The 20,838-nt window shown below is 38.2% G+C and overlaps 1 protein-coding gene across 1 annotated transcript; it reads right to left on the reverse strand.

The window, feature by feature from the left end:
- Nucleotides 1–1,448: 1,448 nt before the first annotated feature.
- On the reverse strand, nt 1,449–20,353 carry NIPAL1 (NIPA like domain containing 1). Its single transcript, XM_090268175.1, is given in 7 exon segments — nt 1,449–2,916; nt 2,918–3,519; nt 4,031–4,191; nt 5,673–5,763; nt 8,146–8,202; nt 9,868–10,125; nt 20,219–20,353. Coding segments are annotated over 7 exon segments (1,245 nt in total). The 5' UTR covers nt 20,265–20,353; the 3' UTR covers nt 1,449–2,886.
- Between the last annotated feature and the right edge of the window lie 485 nt (nt 20,354–20,838).

Raw genomic sequence — 20,838 nt, forward strand, 5'->3', positions numbered from 1 at the left:
AAGAATAAAAAAATATTTCTGTGGGAATCACTTTGTATTGGTTTGTGTCGAGACAATATAATGATGGAATTCATTCTCTCTTGGATTACTGAGACAGAAATTGAGAGAAGATACAGAATGTAATAAGAAAACTGGCAACTAATAGTCTTTACCTATCTAGTAATAAGACTAAGAATTAAGATTCAAAAAGAACAAACTTTATTAAATGCCTCATATGTCACGCATGAGGTAGGATGCTTTCCATGTATTTGATTTAGTACTCTTAAAATAAAGGGGTTAATTTCATGCTGTTTAATCAAAAGGATTTTATGAACATTCTGAGACCTGGATTAAAAATAAAACCATTAACCACTGACCTAAGAATAAATTACAAGTCAAAAAATTAAAATGAAACTATTATATTTACAGAATTAGAAAAAACTTTCAATTTGGCCATGTGAGGACAATTTTGTAATCCTTAACAACACAGATACACATATTCACATAATAAACCCTCAGATATCATCTATGTGAGATAAAGAAAGTGTATAAATTAAAATATATAATATGTGAAACTACCAGTTAAGACTAACATGGTTAGTCTGAAAATATGGATCCAGCATTTCATTCCTCCTTAGACAATATATTTGTTTTTGCATTTTAGTTTTTAAATGCATATGCCCTTAGAGGATTTTTAGAGGATTTCAAATATTTCATTGTTTATCAACATATTTCAACTCATTCCATTTTTCTGTCTTTCTCCTGGACATATGTGTCAACACTAGTTTATTTTCCAACTGAGGGCACACATGGTTTTTGTGTTCCGCGAACCTTCAACCTGAACACGATACACCAAGGGCAAAGCTTTGTAACAGGTGGCACTTAAGAACTATCTGACACTAAATTTCTTAGCCTCAGGCTGGGTGCCATTAATTTCCTCACAAGAAGGTATCCTGGAGAAACTAATAAAGTTTTCAATAGAAAAAAGAAAAACTTTATATGAATTTCTACATTTTTTAAACACTACTCTGTCCTACAAATCTATGTTCACAGCTTATACATCTGATATACAATTAAAGTGAAACAGCAGTCAACAGAATACACACATATTTGACCTGAGGTATCAACCCATGTATCTTCCATGGATTATCAATTTTCAAAAATTTAGAATGCACCTAATTGCACTCAACACCTAACAATGCGGAAGAGACTAGAATAGCCCTTTAGGACTTGGCAGTCATCTCAGGTCATCACTGTGAAATCAGTCCTAGTTCAATAGAACTGGGGAATGCAAAAGTCAGTCTAATAGAATTCTGAATAGCAGAACTTACTATTATTACCCAGGACATACTTGAGTTAGATTACAAAACAAACAAAACTAATAACATTTGATGTTAGCACAGAAAGATCCAGTTAACCAGAAGGGTTTTTGTTTTTTGAATGCCATAATTTTTTTTGTTTGTTTGTTTTGTTAGGATTGTTGTTTTGTTTTGAGAGAAATAAATTTATTCTAGAAGAGAGCTAATTTCTCCTTTCTCATTAAATCAATGAGTGATGAGAAATCTGTCCATAAACATTAAAGACCACCAAAAGCATTATTCCTGTCATGCATTTGGAGACAGGAAAATTTTATGTAAGTTTTAATACAGAATATCTTTTCCCTATAGTAATCCCTGAGGTCTTAATACCTTTTTTTCTAGGAATTTAACTCCCCTTCTTATTCCTCCAAAACACCTAGCAATAAAGTGTATGGAAAATGTGGTCAGGGTGAAATTCAACAGAAAAAGACAATCTACCATTTGTGGTAGGATACATATATTTTCAAAAAGGTTTGTAACTAATTATAATTTCCTTAATAAGCTTGAAAGTGCCAAGTTTCAAGAGAACAATTATGATAAATTCAGTTTTTTACCAAGATTTCTCTAGTCGTTTCCAAACAGTTTGTGGAAAACCAACCTTTTAGGAATTAAAACATTTGAGAAAAATTTAAGTATACAATATAATCCTAAAACAATGTACAATTATTTTACAAAAATCTCTACATCACTAAGAAAAATAACCTTTGGGATAATAGTAAAATAAAGGAATAAAATGAATACAGAGGATTCCAAAACTGAATTCACTTAGACTTCTCCAGAAATTCAATTTTGTCTTAAGTTGTTCAGGCTTGATTCAAAAGAACTCACAAACACAGTCATTTGTGTTTGTTTTTGTGAAAAAAATATGGCTTCATTTACCTAGGTATAAAATATTTCTCTCCTCAATTCCTTTCTTTCTAATTTGTAATAAATGTCTATTATATGTTAATAAATTATAATTATAATTCATCAGCTCTTCATGGACACATATCTTTGCAATATAACACACAAGGAGCAGATTTCCAGAGCAAGCTTCTTTTTTTCTTTAACACTCTACCCTTTAGTTATCTAGTTTAGATAAATGAAGTTGTGGAAAGGGAGGAAAAGCATCAGCAATCTCACATCTCAGTTTTAATAACTAAAACTATGACTCATCAGAGAATGATGGATACTCTGCTTATCAGCACACAGTCAAGTTTATCTATGAATTACTGTGAGACTAAGAATAGCAGCCAAAGAAATGAAGAGACGCTGGGCAGGGCCATATGTACTGTGACCAGAAGAAAGAGATTATTCTGAGACTCAACTAACTCTGACTTCCTCTATGCTTAGGAAATATTTCAAGTTTGTAGAAATGAAAAACAGCAGAAGTCTTCTGGAGGATGATCAAAATCTTGACTTTCGAATGTGATGGCCAAAAATGAAGGCATTTTTATTTGCCTCATATCTAAATGATTAGTTAGAACTTTAAAAATGTCACCTTTGCTAGTAGTTCTTCCAAGAGTCAGGTATTCCTTCTCCTCTCCAAGTGTCTCTTACTGGTTCAAGTTCAGGGTTTGTAGAGACTTTGATCATTCATTCATCCTGCTAAACAAGGTAATGTCCTTCTCATATCCTGAGTTTGAACATTCTATATTCTCTAGTAAGACATATTTGTCTTCATTGCCATTCAGAGAGAAGACTTCTTTCTGAGTAGTGGATGTCAGGTCACTCCAGGTAATGTCAGTGTTTTTGAAAGCATGTAGAAGGAAGATGCCGTTGATAATGGTGAAGAACCCACTAAGGGTCCCAATGATATCTCCAGCCTTCATACCATACCATTCTTGGAATAAGATGGCAGAGCAAGTTACTACCATGGATGTAAAGAACACATAGTAAATGGGAGTCACAAGAGATGTATTGAAGGTGTCCAGTGCCTTGTTGAGATAGTTAATCTGTGTCATCACTGAAAGCACAAGTACAGCCAGCAAAACAAAGACCAGGGGATGCTTGTAAACGGGCTTCCATTCCAACAGTTCCCTAATGGCAATTCCCAGGCCCTTGACAGAAGAAACAGAAAATGCTCCAATCAATGAACAGATTGAAATGTAGACCAATATGTTAGTCTGTCCTTTCTTGGGAGCCACTCTCAAAATCAGCACCAAGGCAATCACAGTAATAATCACAGCAAAGGTAATGAATCCTGTTAGAAAGAGAAAAGAATTAGACTTCAGAAAATGCTCAGAGGATCATGTCTTTGTGATGTCTTATTAGTCATGAGTTTAGGAGCACAGGTGTTTTAGAAAGAGAAGTGAGATTAAATTTTTAAAAAGCAGCAACACTTTCCTGCATAGCTCTTGATATTTTAAAATGGGCTTTCCCCAAAATATCATTTGAATCTCAGAGAGAACACTACGAAGTATGGCAGATATTGTCTGATTGACTTTTTATTTTTAGAGGGAGACAGTAGCCACATTTGGGTTGGAGCATATGTCTTTCACCTCTCCTCTCCCACCTCTTCCTTTCATTGTGTAGAGGGGAAGCATGGCCACAAAAGTAAGCTGTGTCACCTTTCCAGAAGACATGTAATACTGAGCGCAACCTCAGTCATGACCCGGCTTGTAGGAAGCCTACTGCAGTATTATTACAAATTCATATGATGAAGAGAGAAAGTGGAGCAGAATTTAATTGTTTCTTTTGGTTGAATCACAGACCTGGGTCTCTCAATTTCATTTCCATTTCATGCAAAGAAGCGACTTCCTCTTCTTGTGGGGCATGGATAACCATCACAGTTGACCCCAATACACTTAATATGCAGCCTATTTTCCCATGAATGTTCAAGTGCTCATTTAAAAAATAGGAAGACAATATTGCACTGTTGGGAGAAGAAAAAGAAATCACTCTTGTTCAATTACCTTTTGATTCCATAGCAGCTCAAAAGTCACACTGTGTGCAGTACATGCAAGTTTGTATCCTAGTTAGCTGATTTGTATGTGCTATGTGACACTAAAAACCCTGATTAGTTTTAAAACTCGGAAATGATGGTCAATCAAATTTGCTTAATTGCTTTTATATCTAGAGGGTTAAAATAGACATTCTATATCCCTCTAAACTTCCCATGACCTTCTAAGGAGGACCCACTCAATTCATTTTCAATTTTCCCATCTTTCCCATCTTATTGGCATGATACATTTAGAATTCATGTGCTCATGACAACTTCAAAGAAAGATATATGCTTAAAGAAGAATTACTCATCTCAGAACTGAAATTTAGCTAGTTTACACAGGTACAATCATATGGGCTGTCAAAATATTGAAATATTTCCTTACTAACTGCCACTGCCCTGATACTTTCACCTATCCAATCTACTCCGGTTGCCATGATCTCAGGTAGTTCCACATTGGCATTACCATGGACACCAGACTATGTCATCTTGCTGCTTCACCAGTAGGTATGCTGTGGCTCCTACGCACCAGCCTCCCTCCCCTGATGCCTTGGCATGACCCATTTGCACCCAAGACTAGTCAATTACCAGGTGCTTTCCAAGAGTTGCCCTCGTGTGGCCACTTGTGAGGACTGCAGGCTCAGCGAAAACTGCTACTACTCATAGCTATCATTCATTGTGTTGATAATGTTCTAGTACTTATTGTGTATTGACTCATTGAATTCTCAAAACAATCCTACAAGGAAGGTGAAAAAAAGTGGATAGGCCTAGTCATAATCTCTCTTCTAGAGGTTGATAATGAACGGAGATAAAAGGAAAAGAAAAAGACAACAAACCTGTTGCTTAGCTACAAAATAAGTGTTCATGGCTCATTGAACACGTTCATTTGGGATCATAATAAAGACCAACTCAGAAATATTAGACCCACATTCTATGAACTGTAAAATTATTCCTGTTTCCAGTATTAAAAGAAACAAAGAGACCTCCAAACAGAAGTATCCAGCAGACAATGCAAGACTTTTAGCCAGTTGAAATTTAACCGAACACTATGCTTTTTAAAAGTCCTGTAACAGCCATGGTCATTAACCACTATGACAACAGAGAAGATTAAAAGGGCTGTGGCAATCTGTCCCAGTGAGAAAGAAAAATATCTGCTGTTGAGTCGTCACAAATATAATACACAATTACATTAGGTTGGCAGGAAACTAAGCTCACTTTCTTACAGGTTTTCTAAATAACAATAGGCAATCTATTTCCTATTTTTACTCTGATTTATTGTGTAGTCTTTTCAAACTATTTTGCAATTTTTTAATTTTGTTTTGAGATATGCTGAGCACTATATTTCTTGTGGGGTTAAGTTTATCGTGGTTTTAGAATCCCTGTAGAAGCCAAGCTCTTTCTTGCTCACATACCTTATGAGAACACTGAGCGCGCCCAGAGGGGTGACCAAGGTGGCAGGTGCAAAAGCATAAGCTGCAAAGTTTGCAGCCTCTCCTGCTCCCACTGGAAAGCAAGCAGCAGTATTAGTATAAAAGACGGACTTATTTGTAGAAGAGGAAAACAGACAACAGGGGCAAAGCAGTAGACTTTTAGCCCAAAGACAGTGATAGATTGAGCCAGAAGAAATAATTAACTTCTTTTTTACCGAGGGAAGGGGAGGATTGGTATTAGGGATGCAGATAAACTGTAATTATCTGGTGATACGAGCTCAGCTAATGCCTAAAGGTTTTTGTTATTTCAGTACCAGTCACATATATGGTCACTCTGATGAAATCTAGTAGACGTAGCTTTGGAGTAAGCAGAGAATGATTCTGTTTGCTCAAGAATACTTACTGTTATGCAAATTAACAACAACAACAAAAAACCAACCTGTAAAATTGGAATGCATTGTAGAGATCTACTGCCCAGGCATGGGACAGCCAGACTCACCCGCCAAGGGCGCATGTAGTCAGGCATCCATTGCAGATGACCTATAAGCATGTAACACTATCCTAGGAGCTCCGGGAGAGCCAAGCAGCAGTTTTAAAGTCACAACAATGTGCTCCAGCAATCCCTGTCTTATCTGTGGAACCCTAAACGTCCATGAGATACTGTGGGAGAGAAAATTCTTACAGGGCTCAGCCCTTGAATGGGGCCCAATTATTCTTACAGGTCACAATTGAATACTTGCCCACAGAATGTAGTATTTCACGCTGGCAAACTCCACCAAACAAACTTACTGTAGATAAAGTTCTGGAACAGGTAAAAGACACTAGCATGCTTTTTCTGTTTCCCTCTGGCGGCTATGCCCCAATCCCACACCCCCAGCCAAATCTACAGGAGTATTTAGCTTTAGGTAAACATCATAAGACAAATAAAAACAATTAGGAGACTGCTCTCATAGGAGGAGTAATGGCAGTTTTCTTAGATTATTAAGCATTCTTGAACACATTATATTTTTATCTTTATAGATGGCTTTCCAGGAAAATATAGATTTCATAATTAAAGCACTGGATGTTTGTCACTAGCTAAAAATCTCTAATGTTGAAGACATGCTTTCTCTCTTCAATACTGGAATAAACTTTGTACATAATGAGAATAAAATTCTAAATGTAGCCATATGATATTCTCCTTATATTTCCATTCTTTTGTGTGGGTGGACGATGGCAAGACAAGTAAGAGAAAAGAGGAAAGAATCAATCAAAATATCTATTTGGAATCTTCCCACTACAGTCCTTGTCAACTTTTATTCAAACAAAGTAAGAAAACAGGGGTACAAACACCTTAGAAAGTGAAAGGGCTATACAAATTTAAATTATTTGCACTCATCATCTTTTTAGGCCCCATCATGGGTTAAAGCATTCCAGTTCTTTCTTGTAAGAGGACCTCAGAAGTACTGCAATGGTGTGGGGGAATAAACGGCAGTCTGAAGGCTTCTGACTGCAGAGGGGGATGACTACCTAGTGTTGTGAACTACATCTTATGAGGTCCTTTCTTTGGAAGTTTCAGGTTTGGGATTCAAGAAAGCTGAGAGGAGTTGGGAGGGAGGTAGAAATCTGCCAAGGGGCCTGCGGGCAGTCAGTGCCTGTTGTTGGACATCACCTTAGCATTGAGAAAGCACTTTCACATCCTACAGAGCCCGTTCAACCCTCACAGCAAGTCTAGGAGGAAGGGGAGTGAGTGCTGACAACCTCGTCATCTCTTTATTCCTGTGTTTTTCAACCTTTTCCATCTCATGGAATGCAGAAACTAATTACTTAAATTCAGCGGCACACCAAAAAATATATTTTTTGCTGAGCTGACAGAAAAGAAAAAAGGTGGTGTTGGTTGTTGTCATTTCTTATTTAACAATCTAAGGGAAAAGAGGTCAGTGCCTCTGACTAAATAGTCAAGTGCTGCAGGTTTTAAAAATTCTTGAGGCACTGGTTGAAAATCACTACATTATTTGTTCAGTGCTAAGGAGCCAGAGGGAACTTTTAATTCATCCATGCTTTGGTCCTGGCCAGGAAATTTTACCTGTTCCTTATACAACATGCAGTTAGAAAAGTCCCAGATTTGAACTCAGAGCTGGGAAAATGTCAGGGGGAAAGCATTTTCTTCAGTTGTTATGAAGAATATAATAAGAGGAGGAGAAGTTCATGATAAATTATAATATTTCAAATGTTAACTTTTTCCTCTGCATTCCAAGACAGTATTGAGAACATGGAGGTGGGAGAAGAAGTGTAAGACTTAATTCTAAAATACATGACTTATTTTATATATAAGACAATATGTTGTACCTGCAAAAAAAGTTTCTGGACTTACATGCCATCCTTACCAGGGAGCTAAAGTAATCAATCTGAATAATTCCATGTGATTTATTTATCATTTTACAAGTAAACACTATTCTTAGTATTAAGGACTTACTTGAGAGTAATCCTGCCCACCAGAGCCATTCCTTGAGATAAGAATGTCCACCTTGACCTAGGAAAATAATAAAAATTAAAATTAAGTTATAAAGAGAAGGAAGAAGGTTTGGAGAATTGAGTTCTAGGTCCTGGAATATGGTTGGAAAAGGCAAGCATTAAAGCCAAGTCAGTGTATCTAGTCTTTTAGTTTATTTACTTGGCCATTTCCAAAGATCTTCTAACACTTTCTATTATATTTTGAAAATTTTTACCCATATTATTTCCTTTTTAGTTTAGGTGTTTAGTTAAATATGTTTCCATATAGAATTTTATTTTTTGTCAATCCAGATAATCTCTTCCTTTACATAAAATACCTTCTTCCTTTATCTTTATGCTTAGAAAGGCCTTCTTTTAGTTTTTTTCTTTTTAAGATTTCACTTTAATTCTAAACTATGTAGAACTTTTTTGGATGAATGGTATAAAGTTGAACTTTTATATTTTTCTGCTCTAATTTTTGACAATTGTCTCAATACTTCTGATTGAATAATGCATCCTTTCTCCAGTGGCTTGAAATGCCACTTAAAAAAAGTCATGCATTAAATTGTTGTATGTATTTGGACCCCCTTGTAAGTTTTTAGTTATCTTTTATTATTTCATCTATCTTTTTCTTTTTTTTTCCCAGCTTTTCTTTATTGATTATATTGTTACAATAGTTCTCATCTATCTTTTTCTATGACAGTACCAAACTGTTTTAATTAGGACAACATAGCATGTTTTATTTTCTGATAGTGCAAATCTCCACTCAATAGTACTCTCTTATAAACCTTTTTGCACAATTTGTAGTCATTTATTTTTCCATGTGAACCTTATTATAATATTTATCTCTGTTATAATATTTTTCTGGATAAGAATGAATATGAAATTCATGGTTAATGAAGGGTAGTCAAGCAGACTTACTCAGCATGTGAAATGTCAGTATTAATATCAACCTAATTCTATTTGCTATCCATTTGATTTAACAAATATTTACTGGGTGGCAAACACTATGCTAGGGAAGACTCCTGTTCTTGTGAATCTATTATCAATAAACAAGTAAATCATTGACAACAAGTAAATAAACGATAAATGTACAATGACAAATTATTCTAGGCGCAATGAAGGAAACCATTAGTATAATGACAGAGAAGGACAGAGCATGCTGGTCTGGGAGACCTTCCCAGAGAGAATGGCCCAGGAAAGCCATTTGGGGTGATGATATTTATGCTGAGATCTCAAGGATGACTTAGTCAAATGAAGGGCAGGGAGTAAAGGGTTCTAGGCCAAGGGGGGAAGACCTTGAGGTGGGAAAGAACTTGGCATATTCCAGGAACCAGAGAAGAGTAGGAAATTGGGAGCATAGCAGAAGATGAAGCTGAGAAGGTAGCAAGGGCCAATTCATGCAGGAGGTCAGAGCCTGTGGGAAGATGTTAGATGGTATTCTGAGCTCAAAGAAAAGCCACTGATGTGTTTCAAGCAGGAGAGTAGCAAGACTTGATTTTGACTTCTGAAACTGCAGAATAAAGCTATGAAAAGAAGAACCCATACTACAATCTAACCCTCTTCAGGCAAGAATTTTAGACTCTCCCTAAGGGAGACACAGCTGGCTCAAACCTGGGAACTGCTGAGAAAAGAACTGCTACTGCATTATGATCTTACAGTATGATTATTTCTGCAGTTAGAAACTTGAAATTTTATTTCTTACCAGCTCTAGTAACGCCCTTGTTGGCCAGTTGCAAAAGGCCCTTCTTTTTTAATATGAAGCTGGAGCCAATAAAAATACTGGAACTTACTGCCAGTACCAGGCCCACATAAAGACTGTATTTGTTTTCTACATTTGCAGAAATGCTCAAGTTGGAGTTCAGGTCCCTGTAGAGGACAGGAGAAGCCAGCAGCTGTGACACATTTGTGATCTCACAGCGAGCCTGGGAGGAGTTTGGACACACCAATGACAGTACGTAGCCTGGAAAAAAGGAAAGAAGGAAATGTCAACAAACAAAAGGGAGATGCATTCATGTTTACGCCCCTTCTGCAAGAAAAAACACTTGAGTGGACAGTACTGAAACACCATTTTTTTATTGCATGAAGGGAAGTGCCCAGCAGGTGGTCCACAGACCTGTGGACATGTCCAGTTTGGCTTACACGGGATCTTTAAAAAATTTAAAAATGTGTTTAGTTGTCATCATCTAAAGATGAGAGATTGTGCGTGAAAATCTGGATTTCTCTTATAAATTGGAAAATCTTGGCAATACTTGGTTCTTTGATCTAGAAAAACAGTAACTTGCTCTAGTAGCAGGTAGTTGTTTAGATCTGGCTTATGCTCAAAAATTCATCACAGTGCCCCTGCCCCCCACATCCACTTCATTCCTTCATATTATCAGCTTGTCTCATGGAAAGCAGTATCTGTGACACCTGAATGTAGGGAAAGGACACAGCGACCCCACTGGTCTAGAAATCAGCATGTTACAGGAAATTTATCAAGAACATTTGGTGGAGTATGAATTATGCACTTCAGAAAATGTGTTTAAAAGTGGATTTCATTTTCTGTATCACTTTGCCTGAAGAGAATGATTTTTTTAGGTTTATGTAATCCACCTTCTCCTAAGTAAAATAGAATCTAAGAAAAATCAATTAACCATTAGTAGGCTTTTTTTTTTAGAATAGGATTCAAATAAGCATATAAATCTATTGAACCAGACCCATTATTAAATAAATACCTTGGAATTTTGAGTCAAAACACTAAAACACAAAATAAAAATATATTACACAATATTACAAATGTTTTGTAATCTGTTCTCCGCTTGAAAAGCTGTCAACTGGTGACATTGTGACTAGATTTTCTGACTGTCTTCCCAACTTTATTTTCATTATAAAGCTATATTTTCCCATTATAAATTACTCTAAACAAAAAAAGGGCAAAGGAAAATTAATCAAGTTTAATTTTAGAATTCAATAATAAATCAGTTTTATATCTAAAAAACCTTAAGAAGGCATAACTAAAAGAAAACAACAAACACAACCAGTTTGATCAAATGATGTCTTAGCAACAATACTTTAATTGGATGCATGCCTTCCCAGCCAAACATTATGAAGTCATCTGAATCTTACCTCATAAGAAGTTGAGAAAGAATCATAAAGTTTAGGTCTAGGAAAAGGTAAAATGATTGAATTTAAGCTTTTGAAGATTATTACTTCATTTATTTCTGCAACTTGAAAATCAATCAACTTTGATTCAGAGATATAGGATAAATTCTGAGACAAAACTAAATATTCCAAGGAGAACTGTGTTACTTCAAGGATATTCTATATCATTGACAAATTTTTAGTCAGGTTATTTTAGTAAAAATTGCAGTAAATTTTCAAACAAGCTAGCCCTTAATAAACTTGTTCTGAGCACAGTTCATTTTATCTAACCCTAGAATGGAAAGTAGTTTTTAATAGTAAGAATTTCGATTGGTTTAACTTCTGAGAAAACATGTGACTTGACTTTCCAGTGAATTCCATGGCTGCATTGGTGTCACTTACTATGCAGTTAACCATTCCAAAACTTCATCTCTGAAAACAGTGTGGGTGGGTCTCATTCCAGTGAAACAATATTCTTTTTAAGCTGTTGACATAGCAAAATGTGTCCAACATTTTAGGAGGTGTGGGGGCAGAGGGTGACAAGGGAGAGCAAATAATCTTCATTGCATTCTGCAAGTTCTCATTGTAAGTGGCAAACATTAATGTTGCATGTTTTATGGCAGGAAAAATAACAAAAATCTGTAGTTACTGACCTTAGAACTTAAATTATTTTGTGTTTTGGGTGTTTGTTAAGGAGAGAGCCAGCCTGCAGCAGATGGGGCTGAAGGAGGGAGTGAATGGTGAGTTGGTGGCTATGGAGTGTAGGGCAGCAGGGGAGATGGGGGACATAGGATGTGAGGGCAGGGACTTCCCAGTGTTTCAGAGGAATCAGAGGGACCTCCAAATCAGAACTGGCAGGGACAGGAGGGTGGGGACTGACTGTGGGAGCGGGGAGGGGGAAGGGCGGGGGAGAACAATGGGGGAAAAACTGAGACAACTGTCATTGAACAATAAAATAATATAATATTAAAAAAAAAAGAACTGTCTTTCAAAGATTTGTGTGAGCAAGGTAATTATAGAGGGAGTTGAATCCAAACTTTAATCAACATAGAAAGAGAAAATCTATTACATTCATTATTTTTCATTTTAATACATACTGTCAGTAGCCCTCTAAAGTGACTGTATGGATTTATACTCCTGCCAGCAAGGAGCATACATTACTTCTTTGATGTTGTTGTTATTTCCTTTTCTAACTATTAAATAATTGATATTTAGGAAATGTGTGTCAGTTACAAAGAAAAACAATTCAGTAGACACCAATGAATCAACCACCCAATTTAATAAATGAAACAGTACCCCTCAGAGGTAATGACCATCTTGATTTTATGCTTAACATTCCTTTGCTAAAAAAAAAAAATCCCCTATATGATTATATCTTCAAATAACAAGTTGTTTAGTTTTGCTGGATTTTGCACATATAAAAATATAATTGTACAGTATGTATTATTTGATGACTTGCTCGTTTTCAAGATTTATTGATGCAGATGCATATGGTTGTAGGATTTGTTTTTTCCCCACCGTATGACTATCTCACAATTAATTTTTATTTTATCGTGGATGACCAATTGGGTAATTTACACTGTTTTTGATTTTACAAACAGTACTGATAATTTCTCAATTATGTTGAACCATGTGTAATTAATCTGACAATTTTTGATGTTATAAAAATAGTTTCATATGGTTCAACTTAATACATATCTTCTATACATAGGTGTGAAAGTTTACTTACACATAAGTTAATAACTTAAAAACAATGTTACATTTCCTATAGGAGTATATGACTTTCCTGTTAAGTTCTAATACTATCTATAATGATGGGCAGGTTGAGTAATCACTCTTGGCTTCAGTTTCATTATCTCTAAAATGAGGGAGTTTGACTTGATTCTGAAGATGCCTTCTGTAATTTGGTGGTTTGATTGTAAGTTATCCTTGTTCCCAGAGTAACTTATTGATGATCCTGGTAGCTCATAGATGTTGCTGATAAAACAGCTCTAAACTCATAGGCACTTGTAGTTAAAAGACATTTTAAAGAAACTGATGCAAGGACATTAAGTGACTTTCCAAAGTCATGTAACTTCCCAAACCAAGGCCAAGTCACCCAATTCCCAGGCTAGCAGTTTTTCTGTTTCAGGAAAGTGAAAACATAAAGTATAAACAAAGCCAGTTGAAAATTATTATTAATGTTTATACAAAGATAAAATGCTTTGAATAATTTGTTCAAGTACAATTTACTTATAGAGATCAATTTAAATTGTTCAGTTTATTACATAAAGTAGAATATCTGGTTTCTTAGAAGACAGTAATTGCCTAAAACTATGTTTTTAATCATTGCAAGATATTTTTAATTTGAGGAAATCATTGTTTCACTATCTATTCTATGGGTTAGTTTGGATTCAGCAAATATTCAGTCCCTTACCCTCACGATGTGGGATAAGCATTCTTCCCCTGATGTCAGGATGGAAGTGAGTTGGTGGCTAATGGGACATCAACAGAGGTGATATGCGGAGAGGCTCCAAATTTGCTCATGTGTGTGTTTGGGTTTATTCTCTTGAACCTCTGTATTTGTCAGGAATAGAACTTCCTTGAGGAGCTGCTGCTCCTTCAGTCTGACCCCCCAAATGAAAATACATGGAGCAGATCAGACCTCATCCCACTGTTACAGTAGTTAGTTATTAACCAAGGAAGGGAGCAAATGGAATAAGAATTAAGCCTGATTAGCTAGGAAGGAGCAGCTTCACAGACACTCCAGGGAATAGCAGCACCCTCTGCCAAAGGGACATAATCTCTGAGTAGGCAGGAAAGACAGGCTTTCCAATCTCCTCAGGGAACAACCAGCCAAGTTCCCCAGATTAATTTGGGCTAAGGGGTGGAATAAACAACAAAAGGGAAATTTCTCTGCTGAGACATGTGCACTAGAAGAAGCCAGATGATGTGGCAAAACTATGAGGCGTGTTCAGTAGGAGCCAAAATGGCAACCATAAAGGGGAGGAGTCTAGCCTGGGAAAATCTGGGAAAAAGACCAGAAAGGATCAGGGCACAAAACCCCAGAAGATCCAGGAAAGGGATTGGATTGTTTGAAAGAAAGCCTACTCTCATTCGAGCCCAAGGAAATATAATTTTTTAAAAAAGTCCCCTCTCAGTAGCACCTGTATTGGCTCTCTTCCTCTCTTCAGCAGCCATGTGTACCCAAGTGCAGGGCCCATTGCAGGCCAGATGGGAACACAGACTGTGCTGGACTACAGAGCCTCAGATGCCAGGCCAATAGTGCAGTGGCTCTGGGCCCTGGCCCTCCCTTGGGCTTGGTGGGGATGAGTGTGAACCTGTGGCCCCAGAGGCTGGACTTCTTCCACAACAAGATGAAGCTGAGCCACCTGATCATGGGTGAGACATTGGGCATGGTGTACCTGGGGGAAATCCTGTGCTTTCACGCTGGTAAATCTTGCCACTATGCCTCAAATCCTCGTATGACTATATCCCTGAAATACGTTTCCTGTGATACCATGGAAGAATCCTATTTTCTCCAGCAACACCTCACAATGAAGCTAAACTTGGGAGGATATATAGCCTGATGCAGAGACACCCAGGTGAACCCATTTTATAATAGTCAACCATCAGCTTAACTACAGACACAAAAGCAGGAATATACGGAGGTGGGGGGTGGGGAGTGGGACGGGATGGTAAAAGTAGGTTTACAGTTGAGAATATGTGGAAGAGTTTATTATTGTATTATTTTCCATACAAACAACTGTAAACCTACTTTTGCCCCACACTCTATGATTATTGTTTTAGCCACTGAGTTTCTGGTTGTGTGTTATATAGCAATAGCTGACTGATATACCTGACTATTCATATTAGCAAAGGAAAGGATAAATGAAATCTCTTGGTGTCTCCTAAATTTATTCTGCAGACATAAGCCAGTGTGAATCAGATTATGTCACTCCCCTGCTTAATTCCACCCTTCTGCCATGATTTTTTATTGCAATTGTAATAAAGTCTAAACTCCTAATTCTGGACTTTTTTCTAAAGCTTTACATGGTTTGAATCTTGCACACATCTGACATTATATTGCATTACTCTCTTTAACCCTCTCTCACATTCCCTGAAACAGTACTAGTCATCTTTTCGCTTATTGATTCAACAAATATTTATTGAGTATTATCTGTCAGGCATTTTCTAGAAGCTGGGGATACAAGAGTGAACAAAAGAACATTCGTACTTTCTTATAGTCATTCTAATGAGGGGAAATAAGGTAGACAAGTGAACTAATAACTACATAATATGTAGAGTGCCATGGAATGCCATTAAAAGCAGCATAAAGAAATACTTTTTAAAAAGACATTATATGGAAAAACCTGTCTGCTAAGTGTAAATGCAAATATTTGGAGGTGGGAATTTGCTTGAGGGGTAGGAGGAACTGCAAGCAGCCTGGCTGGCAGGGGTGAGAAATTAGGTGAAATGGGCCTTTAAATAAGTAGGTCTGATCTTGTCTTTTCACCTTCCCAAATTCTACAATGGCTTCCCTTCTCATTCAGAAAAAATCCAAAATTCTCACCACAGTTTACAAGGGCCTAGAGTAGTGGTTCTCAACCTTCCTAATGCCGCGACCCTTTAATACAGTTCCTCATGTTGTGGTGACCCCCAACCATAAAATTATTTTTGTTGCTACTTCATAACTGTAATTTTGCTACTGTTATGAATCGTAATGTAAATATCTGATATGCAGGATGTATTTTCATTGTTACAAATTGAACATAATTAAAGCATAGTGATTAATCACAAAAACAATATGTAATTATATATGTGTTTTCCGATGGTCTTAGGTGACCCCTGTGAAAGGGTCATTCGACCCCCAAAGGGGTCACGACCCACAGGTTGAGAACAGCTGGCCTAGAGAATCCTGCCACCGGCTAACTCTGTAACCTCATTCCCTTCATGATTTGTTTGTTTGTTTGTTTGTTTGTTTTCAGTTCCTTTCATAGTCTAGGTTCCTTCTCACCTTGAAGCTTTAAGTAACCCTTACTTAGCCTGTGTAGTAAAGTAGTGGCTGGCAAAGCCAGCTTCTCCTTGTTACTGAGCTTTCTCTTAAAATGCCACCTCCTTAGAAAGACCTCTGCCTTCCCAATATAAAGGAACTTCTCAGTCAAGTTCCATAACATCACCCTATTTAATACTGCCCCCAAATTTTCTTATCATTTAACTTTGGCTTTATAAATAGCTGCATTGTATATCTGTATGGCTATCTCATTAATTCATTCAACAAAATAGTTGTTGAACACCTACTGCACAAGGCACTATGTTAGGTATTCATTTATTCAACACTTAGCAAATTCTTATTGAGCACTTCCTGTGTGCTGTGCCCTGTTCTAGCAACTGGTGAGATAGTGATCAAGAAGGCAGGTGAACCGGTCTCTGTTCTCATGGGGTTGATGATTTTAGTGAGATAACAAATAAATGAATAGGAATAAAGGGAACAGAGTAGGGATGAGAAATAACTTTGAGCAAATTTTGAACAGAATAAGAATGAGAAATTATTTTGAGCAAATTCAAAAACCAAGTTATAGTAGACATATCTATCTATCAACCCTGATAGGGCTGGGGAAGAAGCCCACTATTTCAACAAAACAAAATAAAATTGAAAAGATACTGTTGATTTTTTTTTTTAAGTTAAAAACCTGTATCTCTAAACAAGATCTTCCCATTGTCAGTGTGTTTGGAAGTCAAGAACTCTAGAAGACTGTTAACCATCAGACTTCTTACACATATTGCTGCTTTCACTTTACAGTCTGTATATTACTAAAGTTACTAAATTGTTAAGATAAAATCCCCTTAAAAGGATTAAAGAATGAAGATGTAGGAAAGGAACCTAAAGAATAATATTTTAATATGCATACATTTTTATCACGGTTTTTATACCTTTATATGGTTCATATTAAGTATTAAACTAAGCAATTAACAGCATATGGTTTTCTGAACAACCTTTAGTAAAGAATTTTTACTACCTTTAAGCACTTTTGAATTTCAGCACTTTGGAAATCTATGGAAGGCTGGAAAAACAACTTGTGCTTTTAAACTTCTAGTATAAGTCTGGAGGAAATAATTTTTAGTTCAACATATGAACTGTTAAATTTTACAGAGGAAATGCAGCTTGTCCTGATAATAAACATTGTGTTGATTTGGAATTTTGCATAGTAATGTTTATGATATGATGTTTTTAAAAAGTAAAATCTCAGAATCATTAAAATGCATGCCCTTGTACCAAGAGGCCAGAGAATGGGGACAGATACCTACAGAAAAAACAAAGACCCAAATAATTTTGTGCATAGTTTGGTCACTACTTTTAAAACCTTATCCAATTCTCTAGGCCTTGATTTCTGTATCTGTAAAAAGAATATAGTGACTACCAAATAAAACTCACAGAATTTAATATGTGGGAGGATAAACTGATATATTTTATGTTAACCTGTTTTGAGAATTTAAGATTATATACATGAAATTGGGACATGTCCTAATCAGTACAAGAGTGATATAGTCAATTCTCAAAGAAGTGCACAGTTCCTTAATTTTCTCCTCTCAAAACCACGAAGACAGGCTGAATCAGCTCAAAACACAACCTATGTCATTTTTCACTCTGCTAGTTGGCTACACCCTGGGAAAGTGGCTCACTCAAACAAAACTTTGAAAACCACTGGGTCCCCCTCCTTTGCCTACCCTCCCTACTGCCAAACCAGGTCTTTCTGTCCTTTGTGTCTCCTGGCACATAATTGGTTGGTGCTTCACAGGTGATGGAGGTATTTCTTACATTCTATTTTCATCATGTCATATGTTCATGTTAATAAAGCTCTATTGGAGTCGAATTAAGATCTTTAGAATAGGTGACATATTATAAAAATCTTAAATAAAAAAATCATATATCTTTAAATTTATTTTTGAGAAAATTTTGGATTAGAAGACCTTTGAAGAATTTATGATTTAAAAAGTAAAAGCCACACTATGGGATTAACTTCTGTATGGAATCACAACTGGAATGCTCTACAAGATCTTATGTGGGACTCCTCGTCATTTGGGTCTCAGTTCCTGTTACCTCCTCTAAGGAGTCTTCCTTGTGTACCCAGTCTAAACATCCCACTTCTCTCAATACATTATCCATGACAATCATCACTGTTGTCCTTGCCTATTATCTATCATCTAGACTGCATGGGAGCAGGGACTGGGTCCTAAGGTCTAGGACCAGGCTATCTTGCAAATATCTCTGGACTAGGCTCTAGGCCAGTGCCTGGCACATGGGACTCATTAAAATTGAGTCTTTATTCCATTGCAGGCTTCATATGTAATCCCACTTGCTTCTATTCCTCGCAACTGTAGGAATTATTCCCAATGTATAGATGAAGAAAGCCTCAAGGAGGCTAAATCATAGCTGGGAAGATTGTTGCCAAAGCCTAGTCTCTTCCCACCACTTCTGACAATGTGCATTCTGAGTTCTCTCAAGTCTTTCCCACCGGTCTCCCACACAATTAATAACCACAATTAATCACAGGTATTAAGCCCTGAGCTTGAATATTTCTTGTTGGAACTGAATGTATTAGCTATTAAAGCAGGAAAAACATCCAGAAGTTCAAACAAGCAGTTGGAACCCCCACACCTTCCTTACAGATCCTTGGGTAAACAAGGGTGGATGTTTTAGTAACTGTATGACTTACTGGTTTAGGAATTATTTAGACAAAGGTCACACAACATCACTATCTAGGAAATCTAGATCCAGCTGTCTAAGTGATCCCTTCCAAACTCTCAGCTTTTGAATAGTGTGGAAATTGTTCAGACATTTTCTCTTTCTTTGTGCCCCTTTTCTCTCTCGCTATAGTGTTGACTTTTGACTAGTTCAATGCCTAAAATCAACAAGGAAAAACCCTCTCCGCATCAAGGAATAAACTGGAGGGACAGAGAGGAGAGAACACCGGGAAAGTTGCCAGCAACTTTGGAAAGGTATATAGTTCCTGTCACACCCCTCCCTGTCCTCTTCATCCTTACATCCTCATCAGATAAATTAAAAATTGTCTTTCTTCTTGACACCGTGAAAACCGTCACAACTTCGGTTGATGCGTCCCTTCCCTGTTACACCCACCACCCCATTTCCGTCCCAGTTCCTTCTTTTATCCGGGCTCACAGGCGCCTGGTGACGGTAGAAAGCCTGCCAGTGCTGTAAATACCTGGGGTCGGGAGGGGACCGACACCCCAGCCGAGCAGGCAGACAGAAACCTACAACTGGCTGCACCCAGTTCCGGTCTCCTCCTCCGTCGGTCTCTTGCTTTAAGCCTTCAAGAAGTGACTGCACAACGAGTCAGACTCCAGGCCGGTGGGAGAGGGGACGGTTTCATCTCTAAGTCAGAGAGACAAGTGCGGCCTGGGCAGGTCAAGTGCTCTCCCGACGGTCCAAGGCTTCTGACCTTTCCCGGAGTTTGACCCCTCGCGGAGCCACGGCAGAGCGCCGCACAGGACTCGGCCGGGTCCCCGGGCACGCCCTCTGCCCACGGGGTGGTGCCACCCACGGACTCTGGAAGTGAGTCTGAGTCAGTGGAAGCGTCTTTGTCAGAGGAGACTTGGGAGTCTTTCCACAGCATCCTGAATGTCTCCGTCAGGAGACTAAGCACACTGTAATTTACATGCATCTTCCTTCCGGACTTGAGTAGGAGCCACGTAAGTCTTGTTCGATTGATTCAGGCTTTCCCAAAGAGTATGGCATATTGTAGGCACCAATAAATAAATAGTTCCTGCCTCGTCGTCGGCTGGGTGACTGGCCGAATGACTGAATGTTAATGAATGATGAATGAATTCAGAGTCGGTGTGTACCTTCCTCGTCTCTGCGAAGTACCGGGGACGGCCCACCCGATTTCATCACCACCCAGATGCCAGGTCCCTGGCTCGGGGCAGACACTCACCTTCTCGGCAGGGTTCTCCGGGCGGCAGCCTCACCTCTCCCACCATGTCCGCCAGACAGAGCTTCCCGGGGCGCAGCGACTGCTCCTCACCCACCTGGGGCTCTCCTCCCCATGGACCCGCGTTCCCGCGGAGCTGCGCTGTCACAGGATTACGAGAGCTAACCCCGCCCTCGGACAGCCTCAGCCAATGGGGGTGGCTGGGTGTGGCCTCTTCTCAAGCCACGCCCCTACCTCAGCTGTTGGATTATAACTGTGGGAAGCAGCCGAGGCATCCCTGGTCTCGTGTGTAAGTGAGTGAATGGCGGAATTGCCAAGTACCTCTCCTGACGGCTGCTGGAGCCGCGCCGTATGGTGAAGCACAGACACACCTCACAGGGTGAAGGCGTCTCTCCGAGCGTGGGGGTCGCTGAGCCAACCCTCGGGGAACTGATGGAGTATAGGCTCTGCTGAGGCCCCCTTCTGGCTCACCGGTGTCGAAATGCCTCCTGACGCTGGATTCTGAGCGCTCTGCTTCGTGTGTTAGCAGCTTTGTATGGAAGTTGCTGTTAACTGAGGTTCTGCTCTGATTACCGTGCTAAAATTTCTTCCGGGGGCTCTAGAACAGACTGTGCCCTTCTTTG

Source organism: Furipterus horrens, unplaced genomic scaffold (assembly GCF_987537825.1).
Source record: "Furipterus horrens unplaced genomic scaffold, mFurHor1.1.pri manual_scaffold_2, whole genome shotgun sequence".
In the NCBI taxonomy this organism is placed as follows: Eukaryota; Metazoa; Chordata; class Mammalia; order Chiroptera; family Furipteridae; genus Furipterus; species Furipterus horrens.